General features: G+C 36.1%; 1 protein-coding gene across 1 annotated transcript in view; it reads left to right on the top strand.

Moving 5' to 3' along the window:
- Window positions 1-18,076, top strand: part of ABCB5 (ATP binding cassette subfamily B member 5) — a 178,747-nt gene that overhangs the window by 135,367 nt on the left and 25,304 nt on the right. The window contains exons 17-22 of the mRNA XM_077757610.1: window positions 2,002-2,145; window positions 3,078-3,182; window positions 3,386-3,463; window positions 7,915-7,998; window positions 13,926-14,129; window positions 17,615-17,715. Coding sequence (XP_077613736.1) covers window positions 2,002-2,145; window positions 3,078-3,182; window positions 3,386-3,463; window positions 7,915-7,998; window positions 13,926-14,129; window positions 17,615-17,715 — 716 coding nt within the window. The remainder of the gene's footprint in view (window positions 1-2,001; window positions 2,146-3,077; window positions 3,183-3,385; window positions 3,464-7,914; window positions 7,999-13,925; window positions 14,130-17,614; window positions 17,716-18,076) is intronic.

Genomic DNA, 18,076 nt, shown 5'->3' with positions numbered 1-18,076 from the left:
GTTTTGTTGATTTCTGAGAGAGAGAGAGACAGCATGAGAAGGGGAGGGTCAGAGAGAGAGGGAGACACAGAATCTGAAACAGACTCCAGGCTCTGAGCTAGCTTCCAGCAGAGAGCCCTACGCGGGGCTCGAACCCACAAACCGTGAGATCATGACCTGGGCCGAAGTGGGCCGCCCAACCGACTGAGCCATCCAGGCGCCCCCAAGAGGAAATTTTAATATATGACATGTCTAGGGACACCTGGGTGAGTCAATCAGGTAACTGTCCAACTTTGGCTCGGGTCATGATCTCAGAGTTTGTGAGTTCAAGCCCTGCATCAGGCTCTGCTCTAACACAGATTCAGCTTCCCTGTCTCAGCTTCAGATTCCCTGTCTCCTTCTCTCTGCCCCTCCCCAATTTGTGCTCTCTCTCACCAGGTCTCTCAAAAATAGGTAAACATGAAAACATTTTTATTGGGGCGCCTGCATGGCTCAGTTGGTTGGGCGGCCAACTTCATCTCAGGTCATGATCTTGCAGTTCGTGGGTTCAAGCCCCGTGTCAGGCCCTGTGCTGACAGCTAGTTCAGAACCTGAAGCCTGTTTCAGATTCTGTGTCTCCCTCTCTCTCTGACCCTCCCCTACTCACGCTGCCTCTCTCTCTCAGAAATAAATAAAATGTTAAAAAATTTTAAAAACATTTTTTATTTAAAAAAATGCCTAGTAATTTGCTGTCTACTTTCCTATTCAAAATAATTACCACAAAACTATTCACAGAATTTTTTAGATTTCTGCAATAAATCCACTACGTATACTGGACAAGAGTAAGGAGAAATCATTATCATATTATTTATCCTCTGATTATCGTGACCGCTACCTCCCCACTCACCTTCCACATATCCCAGAAAGTGCTGACAGATACCAGAATGGTTACTTGAAGTGTGCTTTCTCTGTATAAAACCTAGGAGTTTGCATCATATAATCCTCCCTCTGTAATAATATTGAGTTAAGCTTAATTCTAAAAAAAAGTCCAAGATGGGAAATGATATCATCCCCCTTGGAAAGGTGAGGAAACTGAGGCTTGTTAAGTTTAAATGATATGCTCAGATATTGAAGCATTTTACTTATAAATGAGAATCCAAAAACAAGCTTTAAATTACAATATTACATAAATGTTTCTGTCATTTACCCAAGGGATATAGGAGTGCTCATGCATAGGGGCACATGTACCCCAATGTTCATAGCAGCACTCTCAACAATAGCCAAAACATGGAAAGAGCCTAAGTGTCCATCAACGGATGAATGGATCAAGAAGATGTGGTTTATCTATACGATGGAATACTACATGGCAATGAGAAACAATGAAATCTGGCCATGTGTAGCAGCATGGATGGAACTCGAGGGTATTAATGCTGAGTGAAATAAGTCAGGCAGAGAAGGACAGATACCATATGTTTGCACATATAGGTGGATTAGAAGGAAGCTAATGGAGGACCCTGAGGGAGAAGAAGGGGAAAAATAGTTGGGGAGAGGGCGGGAGGCAAACCATGAGAGACTCTTGAATGCTGAGAACAAACTGAGGGCTGATGGGGGTGGGAGAGAAGGGAAAGGGGGTGATGGGCATGGGGGATGTCACTTGTTGGGATGAGCACTGGGTGTTATATGGAAACCAACTTGACAATAAACTAAGAAATAAATAAAAAACAAACAAATAAATAAAATCATTTCTTCGACAAGTCTTAGATGTCAGAACTTGTGAGTTAATCTATACTTTTTAAATGATAGTAACAGTAAAATACCAAAAGGATAAGTTGCTCAGATAGTGACTTTGGGATAATATCCTTGTATGTGTTGAGGACATCAAGTAATATAGGTGGTGAAACTTTTCTAAGGAATATTCTACTTTTACCCTGCCACCTATTATATTTGATATTTTATATTATAGGTCTGTTAAAGATTAGCTAACTTCTCTAGGTCCCATTATGCTCTCAAACTGGGGTTTTAACCAAAGTATTTTATTCATAGGCAAGTCTTCCTGAAGTTTCCCTGTTAAAAATGTTTAAATTAAACAAGTCTGAATGGCTTTCTGTGGTTCTGGGGACATTGGCTTCTATCGTAAATGGAACTGTTCATCCAGTATTTTCCATCATCTTTGCAAAAATCATAACTGTAAGTAGAGCTAATTTGCTAATATTTTTAACAATTTTAAACAAAGTGTAGCCTGAGAGAACAGATCTGATGTACTTTGACCCAGCAATGGGGAAATTGGGACTTGTGGTGGGTCACCCATAGTGTGGGATCCATGATAGGAAGGTTAACTAATGTTCTTAGGGGATAAGCCAGCCTCTATTGTGAAGTCTTGGCTGGGCCATGTTGACTGGGCAATCAGTAAAGAAATTACTTTGTTTTCTAATTTTGACTCCAATGCCATATCAGCATTCCAAAGCACTGAAGTAATAAAACAGACAAATACAACTACTCTTCTTTCAACCAGTCCAAACAATGGCCATTTTTTATTACCAGTCAGTTCACAAGGGAGAGGAAATAAACAAGAGCTTGGGATTGTGCCGAGGGACTGAGGAGAGTTGTTGGATTCAACTACTAAGCCCCATTAAGTCTTCAGTCTCCCAGATTTGCAAAGCTATGCTTTGTCAATATAGATGCCACTATATGTATAATTACTAATTTTAGGAACAATTTCTAGGGACATGTATAAAGGTCTCACATTGCAGGTGATATCTTAAATAAAATAATATTAAGAAACCTAAGTTACTAGCAGTTAATAGAGATGGTAATTCAAACAAACTGGTGGTTTCTTTGAAAATATACTGTGATAATAGCAGATGGAAGACTCATTGTCTGATCTCATATTTACATAGCTTAAGTGAGAGAATTGACAGCAAATCATTATTTTATCATGTGTAATGAATGTAGTGAATAGAATAATGGTGCACTTCTTTTTCCCAGGAAATACATATATAATCTTTTTCTTACGTTGAAATCCATTCAAAAATTCCTGACGGATAGACATTTTTAGTTTTTTCTCTTTCTTTTGTATTTTCTTCCAATAACCTGATAAAAAAAAATCTGTTCCTTCTCAGATGTTTGAAAATGATGATAAAACCACATTAAAGCACGATGCAGAAATTTATTCCATGATATTTGTCATTTTGGGTGTTATTTGCTTTGTCAGTTATTTCATTCAGGTAAGCTTGTAATGAGTTAAACAAGTTTGAACATGATTACTTTTTATGTCATCCTCTCTGAGTTAAAAATAATAACTAAATATAATAAATAAAATATAAACAAGTAAATGTAGTGATTAAGTGTAACAAAGAAATTTTCTATTTCTTTGAGTTAAGAAATTCTAAGAGTTAAGAATAAATATAGCTTTTCTTTTGTTTTCCAGGGATTATTTTATGGCAGAGCAGGGGAAATTTTAACCATGAGATTAAGACATTTGGCATTTAAAGCCATGTTATATCAGGTCAGTGCCTGATCTTTCTTATTTTATTTAAAATGTGTTCTTACATTTTCTTACTTGTAGTTTTTCAAGTCAATTTCTTAACATAATCTTTCCTTTGATCCCTTGAAAGCACGCTTTTTGTGTTCCAATCAGCATCTGATGTCAGAATTCTTACAGTATATTTTTCTAATAGAAGCAAGTCGAAAATTGTTATGTTTGAAAATACAACTTGTAGAAAACAGGATTTAGAGTCCAATCCTTTTTCCTTGCATTTATCTTGACAAATCTTTTTTTTTTAATGTATAATGTAGTACACTAGGATCAAATTGAAAGAGTAAATAAAAACTGAAAAGAAGAATTAAGAGCTACAGTATCTTGGGGAACATATTTTAAAAGGAGGAGTTAATGTGGAAACTAATTTGACAATAAACTATTTGTAAAAAAAAAAAAAAAAAATAGGAGTTAATTCCTCTAGTTCTCATCTGTGTGCACTGCTAAGTTTCCTCACTCCCCACCTCTGAAAGTAGCCAATCTCTCTCTCCTCATCAGAAGAGTCCTGAATTCAGGTAGCAGTCTGGCTGGCGGGTTGGGCTGCTGTACACAGATGATCAGTCACACCTGTGAAATAATTAAAAATAGGTAGATCAAGTAGTAATCTTGAAAAGTGAGTCTTAGGGGCAAGTGGCAGGAATGTCTCAGATTGGCACTTCTAAAATTCCTTCAGGAGGCTGAGGTGTATTGGGTTCCCTGAAAGCCGGTAATCATTTGGAGCCCTTTATCATACTTTCTGTCACCAGAGCTCCCTGTGCAGGAGCAAATAGCTTCCTGCCAAGGTCATTTCTTGTCAGAAATAGAATTACTGTCATTCCAGCTGAGTTGTCAAAACCTGTTTTTACCTCTTATGACTTTCAGCAATAGTGCTCAGAGGGCTGCCGCGTAACGAAATTCCCAGGCCTTTGTGCTCTTGGGGAACTACAAGATACAAAATTCAGCACTGCCAGTGCAAGGTTTCCCATAGCAACTTGATGCTCTGAAGAAGCTGGTGCCTGACACTCTGCTCAAAGGCTCATCAGAGATAACTGGAGACTCTCCTTAAGCCAGAAAAAATCTACTTGAGGGATTATAAAACCAGTTAATGCTTGTACAACCCTCTCAAGTTAAACTTGTACTTTAATTTTGTTTTTTATTTATGAACACTTTATATTTTTACGTCAAATCTTTGATGAAATAAGGTGAGATTTTAATTAACTAGTACTATATTTCATAGTTATTGACAGTTTCAGCTCATTTTCTTCTTTATGAGTTCATATGTTTCCACGTTCAAGGAAATTTATTTTGAATTTCCAGGGATTTTTGCCAGTGTTCCCTTTATGTCTGAATATTTTAAACAAAATAATATATACTTTTCCAAACATTACATTGAACTTCCTCTCTAGAGGTTCACAGTGTGCTTTTGGTGGAGGAGTAGCGGGACAAGGAACACTGTAGTATAAAGTAGCTTCTGCCCATAAGAATGCCTCAGTTTTTAAGCCAAAAAGTCTGGTCCTGCAAAAAATACACACAAGCAAAGACACACACAAAAACTCTGCACTATTCAGCAGATGTTACTAAAGTCCCCCATAAATTCAACTCAGCCTCTTCCAGCTAATTGTTTTCCCTCTGCATCCTTCAGCATTCTTTTTGATTCTTGTCTTTTCTTTCTTAAAATGGAAGGGGAAAAAATAGGATATTTGGCCTTTTCTTTATAAATATCTTCCCCATTCCAGTTTTGTCAATAGTAAGGAGTGCTCCCAATGTGCAGTTTAGCCTAACTCTTATTACCTGGTTTTTGTCCTAAGGCTTTCTAAAGGTTAGAAAGCATGCTGAGACTTGTGTTGTTTTTATAACTAGTTTGGAACCTCGTGTGAGGTAGAGGTATTTATGGAATCAGGTGTGGTCTTTTTGTAGGTATAAAATTAGTATTTTATTTGATTACTTGACATCCTTACACTTGAAAAGAATGTTCTAAGTGTTGCTGACTTCAATGGTTGGAAATAAGTCATTGCTCAAAGCTAAGTTTATATTTCTTAATGATAAATATTGACCTATAGATGTGTTGGGTTTCTAAACAGATATGTATTTTTACCTATTTCTCTTTAAATTAGATTGGCTAGGGCTTCTTTGGGGAGTCTCTAAATCATGCAACAATAGAATTAATGGTGATCACTAAGGGATCTCAAAAGGCTACTTCCAAAAGAATTTTAGGTATCAAGTCCTGAAGCAGGAGAAACGGGTAATGAAACTCAACTGCAATGCTTCAGTTAGATGGGAGATAGAACAGGATATTTGAATAAAAACTCTGGCATTTGGTTGCATAGGTTCCAATCCTGGCCTTGGCACTTGCCCTCTGTGTGACCTTGGGCAAAGTTATTTATTCTCTCCGTACCTCGGTTTCCTCATTTATAAAATATGGATATTCATAGTATCTACCTCATATAATTATGATGATTAGCTGATAAAATATGTATGCATACCAAATATGTATGCATCATAGTGTTACTGAATTTTTTATTTCTAGTATACTACTGACAGAAAAAAAAAAGGATTTACTACTATCCAAAAACCTGATGACCTTACTTATAATCAATTTACCATCAGAAAAAGAAAAAGCAAGCTAAATTTTATTTGACACCAGCTATGTTCCAGAAACTAAGTGTTTTATGTTTCTGTATGATGGAATACAGTCCCTAGAGTGCACAATGCTGACTTGTTTGAAAATAATTTTGGATATCTTGCCTGTTGAAGATCAGATAATAACTAAGACTAGCCCCATTTGTATACTATGCCTAGTGCGTTATAGAAAGATACACTAGAATCAAGAATGTAATATTCCATAATAAATTGTCTTTCTACATTTTTACTTTATATTGTACCTAAAAATTCTTTGTGTGTTCCATACAATGTTTAAATAAAGAAATAATTAGAAAATGTAAAGTTTATCTTAAGTTTTTTGAGTATACAATAAAAAAATAGGTAATGTCTTCCAGTTCAAGAATGCTATAGTTATTACATTGCTGATGTATGTTCACAATATGTTAGGCTCATGAGTGCGGCTTTGTTTTTAAAGTGATAATTGGTAGTGCAGATTGTGATTTCTGTAGGATGCCCTTGGGGCATCTTAGACCCTCCACACTTTGGGACACCTTCCCCATGCAGGGCCTTACAGAGAGAGTAGTGTTGTCATGCTGGGGCTGTGCCCACCCTTGCTCTTGTCATATTTCTCCATGGAAGATTTCTTCTCACATAACTGTATGATGAATGCACAGTCTTCTCTCTTTTATGGGTTTTTTTCCTTAGTCTCCAGAAACATGTAACCTGGGTGTCAGGGCCCTGGCTGAGTTGTAAGGCAACAATTCTTTGGCTCTTCACTTACTAAAAATAAGTCATTTTTCAGAGACAGGTTCCATATTATTTTAATCCACAAGAGATCTAAGTGGTTTGAGTGAGTGGGAGGAAACATTCAATAGCTAATAAAAGGAAATCAGAATGCCTTAGGTTGAGAACTGCTTAGAAGTGCTATCTCTATTTGCTGTTAAAAATGAAACTGGCTATAATGTTATGCTTTTATTGCTTGTATTTGTGACCTATCTCCTTCAGATTGCATGCTTCTTGGCCACAGGGGTTTTATATCAGCCTCTTTGCTTCTTTAGCCTTTCACAATGCCTAGTGGTTATAAGATCTAAGGAGTAATATGAAGTATCACGGAAAATCTTGCCTAAGTGGATCCTAAAGAGAAGGAGATAGACTTTGTATCATTAATCAGTTTAGATAGAAAGCTTTGTAAATATTTCCAAATCATGTTGTGCATTACCTTTTTAAGTAGTCTGCTCTTCATTAAAATTACAACTTACTTGCTGATTCAAAATGGCCATTTTTGATGTTGATTATTATACAGTATTGTAGCATTGGTAATGGCTCCAAGATACTGGACTTGCATTCTTCATTTTGTATCCAAGTATAGGTATTTGTGAAGTAAGAAACAAGAGTCATTTGATCCATACTATTGATAAGAATTAAATACCTGTAAGTGAGGGGGCAGGTAAATACCTTTTGACTTATTATAGCAGAATCATAAATCAGAGAAGAATCTTTTTGATAACGATGTTTGTTTTGGTTTGGTTGTTTTTTGTTTGTTTGTTTGTTTGTCTTGGGGGGATTTTTGTTTTTGTTTTGGTAACTGTTTGTTAATTCTCCTTTTTCTCGGGGCGCCTGGGTGGCTTAGTCGGTTAAGCGTCCAACTTTCGCTTAGGTCATGATCTCGTGGTTCGTGGGCTCGAGCCCCACGTCGGGCTCTGTGCTGACTGCTAGCTCAGAGCCTGGAGCCTGTTTCAGTCTGTGACTCCCTCTCTCTCTGACCCTCCCCTGCTCACGCTGTCTCTCTCTCTCTCTCCTAGAAAAAAAAATTTTTTTTAAAAATTCTCCTTTTTCTCTAGGATATTTCCTGGTTTGATGATAAGGAAAACAGCACAGGAGCCTTGACAACAATATTAGCCATCGATATAGCACAAATCCAAGGAGTATGTATATTTTTATTCTTAAATGGTGTAATAGTGTATGTACACGTACACACACACACACACACGTGTCAATGCATATTTGTGAGCTATACTAAGATTACCCACATCCTTAAGGAGATCAGGTAAGTCTCAGGACTAACTGGAAGCTCTCAATAAATGAAAGAAGAAAACCTTTCAGTTCTGGATATTTTTAACAAAAAAATAAATAAATAAAAGATTTCATTGAGTCACTAGGTTGTATACCTGAAACTAATAATTACATTATATGTCAACTATATACTCATATAAATAATAGGGAAAAGGGAGGGGCGGAGATTTAGCACATGTAATAAGATAACCAGAAGACTAAAGAAGCTACTACGCATGAGTTAGAGAAAAGAGCTCAGAAATAAATAGTAAGACTAGAAAAGTAACAAAATGAAAACACACACACACAATTTCAAAGTTTTAATAAAAGAAGAAAGTGTAGTTTTTCCTTGTAAGGGTAGTTACAGGAAAAAAGTAGAAGAAGGTGTAGTTTTTCCTTTGTATTACCAAAGAATAGAACAAGTTGGTTACAGTTGTGAATATTCACATGTATCCATAATGGCTTTTAAAATTAATGTTATGATGTAGAAAGAGTTCAAAAGGAAAAGTGGTATCATCTTTTTTTTTCTGAACACTTTTTCATTACTTGGAAGGCAAGGCTCTAAATTTATTAGATAGAATTTATAGGAGCACCTGCGTGGGTCAGTTGATTAAGCATCTGACTTTGGCTCAGGTCATGATCTCCCGGTTCGTAGCTTCAAGCCCCATGTCGGGCTCTGTGCTGACAGCTTGGAGCCTGAAGCCTGCTTCAGATTCTGTGTCTCCCTCTCTCTCTGTCTCTCTCCTGTTCATTCTCTGTCACTCTCTGTCTCTCAAAAATAAATATACATTAAATTTTTTTTTTATTTTTTTTAAATAAGTCTAAGGAATCAATTTTACTGGCATAAGGGGGAAAATTGTGGATAATATTTCACTTAATAGTCAAGTTACTAGTGTGGCATTAATCTTACATAGCACAATAGAATGACAACTTCTGTGTTTAGGAATTATAAGGTCCACATATTAGGCAGAAATATCCATATAATTCCAGTTGAATCCCCATTCCACAAAATTTACTATTTTTTCTTTTTCTTTACTGTGCTATTTTTCTCTTACTACCTATCATTCAACATTTTTACAATCCCAGTGAAATAGACATTTCTACTAGCAGTTATATTTTACATATATTGTATCTTCTCTTTTAGCAAATATTTACTTTAGCCAAAAGAACAAACTAGAACTGAAAGACCAACATTACCTTCCTTACATTCATTAGTTGTTTTTAACAAATAGCGTTGTCTTTCATTGAGAAAAATGAATGAAAACATTTGTCAGCCTAATTACTTACAAGCATCTGACTAATACTGTTTGATCACTGCAGACTTTCTTGTTCCAGTTTGTAAATGTTGGTCTCATAATAATTTCTGGGCAAGTCAGACCATTTGCATTGATTAAAAAAGTAATAGCTAAAGAATAAATGATTGAATTACTGGTGGCAGATTTTAAAGCTGTTGAATTTAGAAAGTAGAACAAGAAGTTTTGCAAGAGTGAGACTGTGTCACATAAATGCTTGCTTTGCAATATAAAGGTAGGTTCATATCTAACTTGAATGGATACTCTTTCTGTGGAAGGAAGAATTATTTACCACTATTATTTATCTGCTATGTATTTTCTCACAAACACACACTAGACTAGAGATGAATTAGGAAATAATTATTCGGGGTCATATTTCCTATCTTATCAACTTAAGGCATATTCCATTTCAGTTATCATGTAATTTCAGTTAAATTTCATTTTATCATACGTATTACAGTAAGTGTTCATAAAATAGATCCTTAATAATAGTAAATATTATTTTTAAACCTTCACTCATGGCCAAAAATATATACACCTTACCATTTTTAGAAACTCTGGTACTTTGAGAGTCATGAGAAAAACATGTTAGTGAAATAAAGTCATGGAACAACATGATTCCTGAAATAGTTTACTGAATACAGCCAATTTAACTGATATTATTTCAGCCCAAGGTAATGGCTTATTGCCATACATCTGTCAACAGACTATTTTCTGTGTAATATATAGTGTTATTAGAAGTACAAAGCCATTTTAGATTCTTTGGGAATCTAGGTTCCACAAAATTACAAGGTCTTATTTCTGTATATTTAGCAACCCCTTTTCATCACCCAAAAGTGTTACCTCATTTTTGTCCACAAGAAAGTATGTTATTCATGCCACAGTGTGCACTTGATATACCACTGACAGATAGAATGTTAGTTCCAAGAATTCTTCCCACCAGAACTATAATTATATAGCCCCAAGAAATCATAAAAACTTCACTTATTAATTCCAAGAACCAGAAGAATTGATTAGGTAGAACTAAAATATCATTATCTAGACAGTAGTTACCTCATTTCCTGATTTAACTTTTTGACATAGGAAGGGTATAAAACAGTTTGATACTTTTTGTGATTCAAACAATGTTCTCAATCATCAAAATGACTTTGCCACAATATAATGTTGGCATGTAATTGCTGTTTTGCCTTTACATTTTAGGTTGAATTCATTAAGAAACATTATCAAGTCTATAGCAAAAGCTAATATCCAAAGCCATAGTGGTTAAAGGTAAATCTTCTTGTAAAGGAAAATTTCAGTCTCAGCCCTGAACTCAAAATATTACAGTGAGACTTTATTACTGCTAAACTCCAAACTGTTGTGTGGTAAATCAACATATTCAGCTTCCATATTTCACAAAAATAGAAATAAAAATAGTTAAATCTATAAGGTAAACGAACTTCACCATTAACCATACTGGTCCAGTAAGTGTGTGTGAGAAGTTATTTTCCACCAAATACTTGCTGATAAACAATACAGGAAATAAACGTGGCCTTTAAACATCTTACATTTTCACAAACTTTATAAATTTGTCCAACTAAGCCTTTTTTTCTACTCTACAAATCTTCTTGCCACCATCAGTTGTAATATATCTTAGCAGATTCCACTTCAGGTTACACAGACTTCATTTTTTTTTAGCTTCTATGAAAATATTTTGACCTGTAGTATCTCCACACAGACCATTCACAGCAACCAATTTTTTTTGTCACTTCTGACTCAGCATTGGCTCCTCAAAGAACCATCAACTGAGCAATAACAGTAGCATATGTCAGTCCATCAAGAGACAGGGAAAACTATTCAAAAAAGCTACCTAGTTTTTGATTGACTGTTGGTGTGCTGCAACGTTGTCCACTCTTTGAGCAACTGTTCTTACCAAAATGCTAATCATCTGATACAGGTTTAAGCTCGCTGAACACATTTCTTCCTCTGCTGCAGTTAAACATGATTTAATTAACTCACTATCCATAAATGATTTTCTTTGCTTAACTAATGAATAAGCCACTCAGAAACTTACTTTGGTTTCAGCTTCATTTTCACTATTTAGTTTTATGAAGAAATTCTACTGAAATGAGATATTCCATTTTAAATTTTCCAAGTTTTCTGAATGTTGAGTTACTGTGAATTAAGAATATTGTGATGAGTGCTTCATTTGGAAATGTTGACCTATTTCGTATATTTTTAGTACTATATAGTACTTTATAGACATAGTAAACACAACACTGTGGTATCTGATCAGAAAAAGTAATCCACAGTCCAGTCCACTATAATTTTCTTACAAAATTTGTATTCTCTACGTTTAGCAAAATTCCATAGACATAGTAATAATCCATACTCATGACTTCCTGTTTTTAATTCTAAGAAAAACTTGTATCTTCTTGCATGTTGCTAAAGAATCTAAGGAAGAGAAACTAAATTTCCTCTGATTCCAGTCCTAAATTCTTTTCAGAGGTACATTATCCTCTAGGTTTTTAAGACTCCGTTCTTATTTTCCTTCAGTTCTTGTAATATTTTTCAAAGCCAAATGACTATTTTTTCTGTTAATTCTTCCTGGAACAGGAAAACTAAATTCAGCTTCTTATTCTACCATCATTCCCAAAAGGCAGCTGGGTGGGAGGAGAGGAACATGTAAGTGTATCATTTGCTAAGGCTGCCATAACAAAAATACCACAGACTGGGTGGCTTACACAACAGTAGCTTATTTCCTCACAGTTTTGAAGATTGGAAGTCCAAGATCAAGGTGTCAGGATTGGTTTCATTTTGAGTCCTCTGTACTTGACTTGTAGATAGCTGTCTTCTTACTGTGTCCTCCAATGGTTCCTCCCATATGTGAGTACATGCCTGAATTCAAATTTCCTTTTCTTTTTAATTTTTTTAATTTTTATTTATTTTTGAGAAAGAGAGAGACAGAGGGAGATAGAGAGCAGGAGAGGGGCAGTGAGAGACAGAAACACAGAATCTGAAGCATATTCCAGGCTCTGAGCTATCAGCACAGACACCAACATGTGGCCCGAACTCACAAACCATGAGATCATGCCCTGAGCTGACGTTGGATGCTTAACCGAATGAACTACCAGGTGCTTCAGATTTCCTTTGCTTATAAGGACATCAGTCATACTGGAGCAGGCCTCTTATTTTAACTTACTTACCTCTTTAAAGACCTCGTTTCAGGGCCACCTGGGTGGCTTAGTCAGTTAAGCATCTGACTTCTGTTGAGGTCAAGATCTCACAGTTCATTTGATGCAGGCTTTGAGACCTGCATTGGACTCTGTGCTAACAGCTCAAAGCCTGGAGCCTGATTTGCATTCTCTGTCTCTCTCTCTCTGCATCTCCCCTGCTTGTGCGCTCGCTCTCTCTCTCCCTCTCTATCTCTCTCTCACACGCTCTCTCTCTCTCTCTTTGGCTGTCTCTCTCAAAAATAAATAAGTGAAAAAATAGATAAAGATCTCATTTCCAAATACAGTCACATTCTGAGGAACTGGGAGTCAGGACCTCAAAATATAAATTGGGGATGGGGGAAACACAATCTATCCCATAACATACAACATCTCAACATGTTTTTTTTATTTTTTTTAATGTTTATTTATTTTTGAGAGAGAGAGAGAACATGAGCACGGGTGGGGCAGAGAGAGAGGGAGACAGAGAATCCGAAGCAGGCTCCAGGCTCTGAGCTGTTAGCACAGAGCCCAATGTGAGGCTCAAACTCACTGACAGCGAGATCATGACCTGAGCCGAAGTTGGACGCCCAACTGACTGAGCCACCCAGGTGCCCCTCAACATCTTTTGTCTCTGGCATCATCCTTCATCCATCTGTATCAAGAGACAGAGTTTAAGTCAGTATTAAGCAGCAAATGACATTCACATTTCAGCCTCATAAGTCTTAGAGTTAGTGTATAATATGCTAAGACATTTAAAATACTTTATCTGTTATCTTAGATTTTATTATTTAATGGTTTGTTTGATGTGTGCAATTGTTACTTGTTTTTATGCTTTTGGAGTTTTCTTTAATAGTTTAGTGAGAAATGGGGAAATAGCAGATTACCAAATGCAGTATTAAAGCTGAAGCCAGAAAACATTTTTTAGGAATAAGGCAGAGCCTTTAGGGAGGCTTACTTCTAAATAACTTTGGCTACCAAAAGAAACCAGGACTCCTTGAAGAAATGTTAGATTCCAGGGGTAGAGCCTGGAGAATCTTTTTGTGTCAGAAAGTAAGGCTATATTCAGAGAATGATAGGGACATGTCAAAGGACAACAATATCCAACATAAGGAAAACAAAGCATCGTGACTCCTTAGTAGAGGATAGATTTTTAAGTTATGGGTATTATTTAACCTCTAAGTACAAGTTCAAAATAAAAATGTGAAGTATGAATCCTAAAAAAGAAAGCCTGTCTTGTTTTGTAAGAAACTATAATAGAAATTCTTGTAAATATAAAATTAATTGACTTTTTTCCCCAAATCTATCTGATTATAGGCAACAGGTTCAAGGGTTGGTGTCTTAACACAAAATGCAACTAACATGGGAGTGTCAGTTATCATTTCCTTCATATATGGATGGGAGATGACACTCTTGATTCTGAGTATTGCTCCAATACTTGCTCTGACAGGAATGATTGAAACCACAGCTATGACTGGTTTTGCCAATAAGGATAAACAAGAACTTAAGCGTGCTGGGAAGGTAAAATAAAGACTTGTTACCATCATAACATTTTAAGAGAAAAACAATCAGAGATCCCATTTTTATAGTATGTTAACTTTCTTTCTTAGGAATCTGTGAAGTATTATATATTCATTGAAATGTATACAGACTAGTTTAGTATGGGGAGTAGATATGTTATAATAGTAGAATTCGTGATTTAGAGTATAGGCTCTAGAGTCAAATTGGCTGAATTAGAGTTCAGGTTCTATCACTAACAAATGTATGATATGAGCAAGTTATGTCAACCTTTCTGGACTTCAATTTCTTTATCTGTAAAGTGGTAATAATAATAATGTCACTGGGTCACTTGGGTGGCTTAGTCAGTTAAGTGTCCAACTTCGGCTTAGGTCATGACCTCACAGTTCATGAGTTTGAGCCCCATGTCGGGCTCTTTGCTGACAGCTCAGAGCTTGGAGCCTGCTTCAGATTCTGTGTCTCCCCTTCTCTCTGCCCTTCCCCCCTCACACTCTGTCTTTCTGTCTCCCTCTCTCTCAAAAATAAATAAACATTTAAAAATCTTTAAAAAAATAATATCACTTGCAGATTTTTGTAAGTAGTATATAACATTAACATTATTATATGTAAGACACTTAGGATAGTGTCTGGAAGACAATAGCCCTCAGTGGTGCCAGCCATATTACCATATCATGGGGGAATTTGCTAACATCATGATTCCCCATTCTCTGATTGTTGAAAAATTAAATTTTCTTAAATGACTTCAATTATTTTAGTTTTCAAAATGTAGAGGAAATATAACAGTTACTGAAAATAAGGCAATTTGCTGTTACTGATACTGCCTAAAATAAGGCTTTAGAAACAAGGACCATCTTTATACTGATCTACATTTATACTGATCATTGTGATTACTGGGAAAATGCTTTGTCGTATTGAAGCTTCTCAGGATCAATCATTATTTATAAAAATAATCATTGTCTTGGAGATTTAGGTAAACATTAGTATTATAATATCATAACATCTGAGAATTAAAGAAATGCCATTTAATCCAACCACTTACCTAAAGAAGGAATCCTTTGTCTGTCATTTACCAGTCCTTTCCTTCCAGTGGTAGGCAGTGCATTAGTTTCTGAGGCTGCCTACCCTTGAATAGCCTTTGGATAGTAGGCAGTTTGCGGTTGTGCTTTGGAGTTTTTTAGAGGAGATTGTTTGTTTATTTATTTATTTTTGGCGGTCTTCTACCTTGCTTGGCTTTCATTTCAGTAGAGATCCAAAGCCTGTTTCTCGTGGCAGCTTTTAGGAAGCTGTATTGTGTAAATGCCAAGTCTCCTCTAGTCATCCATCCCCAGGTCTTATTTAAGCTGTTCCTCTCATGATATAGTTTCAAAGAACTTTATCACTTGGGTGAACATCCTCTGATTATGAAAATGATTTTAATACTAGTTATGGTCTATTTCGCATTGACTGTCACCATTGGCACATTATAAATAGCATGAATATTCATGAATAGCTATGCCAAGCACATGACTCTTCAAAATTTGGTTTGTGTGACCCTTGGACCTTTCTACCTTCCTTGAATTAGATGAGGACCCTTGGAATGTCTGGGCAGTACATACTGAACTATAGAGCATATATTTGCCTCAGAGACAGTGAAAAATTGCTTGGCCCTCCCTGTGGTGAGAATTATCACAGCTTCCAAAATTAATGGGGCCCTAATTGATTGTATTTTACTCATCTTAATTTTTATGTCATGAGCTTTTAATTTTATATGTATCCTTTGATTTTTCCTTTTCAGATTATTAGAATAACTTCAGACTATACAATCAGTAACTCTGATCAAACAAACAATCTGTGTCTTTCTCAGTAGCTTTGAATCTTTTTACCAAACACCAAATAAAGCATATTGGTCCTTCTTTAGTTGCATGTGTAGATTTGGACAAATCATCAAATGTTTTACTTTTCAGACTTAAAGCAGTCATATTAGTGTTTTTAAGAAGACCATTTTCGGGGCGCCTGGGTGGCTTAGACGGTTAAGCGCCCGACTTTCGCTTGGGTCATGATCTCGCGGTTCGTGGGTTCGAGCCTCGCATCGGGCTCTGTGCTGACTGCCAGCTCAGAGCCTGGAGCCTGTTTCAGAGTCTGTGATTCCCTCTCTCTCTGACCCTCCCCTGCTCATGCTGTCTCTATCTCTCTCCTAGAAATAAATAAAACATTAAAAAAAAATTTTTTAAAAAAAGAAGACCATTTTCTAGGATTCTGTAATGATACTAGTCCTTTCTCCATTGTGAAAAATGATCACAAAGATTTTTCTGTTTGTTTTTTTCCTCAAGGTTTTAGCACTTTTACGTAGTTTTCTTGCATACTACAAAGTATGGTACAAATGGAGGTTTCTTTGAGTATACTTTGAATTAATGAGAATTTAGAACAACTCAAAGGCAAAATTGAGAACAGAATCCCGATGTCCTGCCCACCTCCAGAAATCTGATTCTCTCCTGTAATCAAGTTATTCTTTAATAACACTGGGTGTCCATCCAGGTCTTCCTCTGTCCCTCAATCCACTCTGCTATTCTGGAAACAGAATGCGAAAGCAGGAAGTTTCTCTTTCAAGTCGACATGTGTTCTCATGTCCAACAAATTATTCTAAGCCAAAAGTTTCCTCCATTTTGGATCCCATGTGATTATTCCTTCTTTTCAAAAATTATATTAATATGGAAAAGCATTAATTATATTTGAATTAAATATCTTTTTAAAGGTCACAAACATCAAAATGAAAAATGGTATCTTATACAGCATTTAATAGTCATACCCATATTACTTTACTGCTGTGCTTGTGAGAGGGTTTTGGGGTTGCTATTTGCATCTGTGCTAGAGTCAGACAATTACTCAAATAATTACAAATAAGTAATTATTTGGTTCTTTTTTACTGTCTTATTGAATTATCTTTCAGTTCCTTTGCACAGTTACATATGGCATAATGCTAATGTTTGATCTCTCTGCCTATGGAAGCAGTTAAAAATTTTTTAACATTTATTCATTTTGAAAGAGATAGAGACAGAGAGATGGAGTGTGAGCAGGGGAGGGGCAAAGAGAGAGGGAGACATAGAATCCAAAGCAGGCTCCAGGTTCCAGGCTCCAAGCTGTCAGCACAGTCTGACGCAGGGCCCAAACCCATGAACTGCGAGATCATGACCTGAGACAAAGTCGGATGCTTAACTGACTGAGCCACTCAGGCACACCTGGAACCAGTTTAAATTGACATTCAGTGAAGACCTGAAGGGGACTGAATTTAGATCAGTGGACTAAATCTTTAAAAAAATTTTTCCTTGAGCCTATTATCCTAAAATGTTATTTTCCTGTATTGTTTTTAGGAAAGCAAAAAAGAAGCTAAGAAAACAGAAAAACTTATTGACTTAATGCTTTATTTAATATGCCGCCAGTATAAGTGACTGAGCCAGAGAAGTTAACCATTACTAATTTTATTTCTGTATCTTATTGTTCTATTTTATAAGGTAGCAACTGAAGCTGTGGAAAATATTCGGACTATAGTGTCATTAACAAGAGAAAAAGCCTTTGAGCAAACATACGAGGAGATGCTTCAGACACAGCACAGGTGATTATAGATTCATACTGAGTCCATTCACTAACTATAGTTGTCCCTGTGAAGGCAGCCTTCCTGGATGACTGCAGTGGTTTCCAGGCCAGTTCATTTGATCTGGAATCTTTCCTAATAATGGTATATCATAATTCCTCATATAAGTTCACCAAGAGGAGACTAGAGAAGGAATTGAGAACAAGCACAGGTAGAAAATTTTAGGTTCTCCCACATTGCTATGAACTATTCCTAAGTATGCACATTTTTATTATTTTCCTGAAACAAAATTGAGGAAATATCATATTCAAGAAAGGAAATAAGATTGGTCAGTCCTTTATACTGAATCTCTAAAATAGTTCGTATTTGAAATGAATGTATA

This window comes from Crocuta crocuta, unplaced genomic scaffold (assembly GCF_008692635.1).
Source record: "Crocuta crocuta isolate KB4526 unplaced genomic scaffold, BGI_CrCroc_1.0 scaffold62, whole genome shotgun sequence".
Taxonomy (NCBI): Eukaryota; Metazoa; Chordata; class Mammalia; order Carnivora; family Hyaenidae; genus Crocuta; species Crocuta crocuta.
Note: the sequence above shows the minus strand (reverse complement) of the source record. Positions and strands in the feature narration are given on the sequence as shown.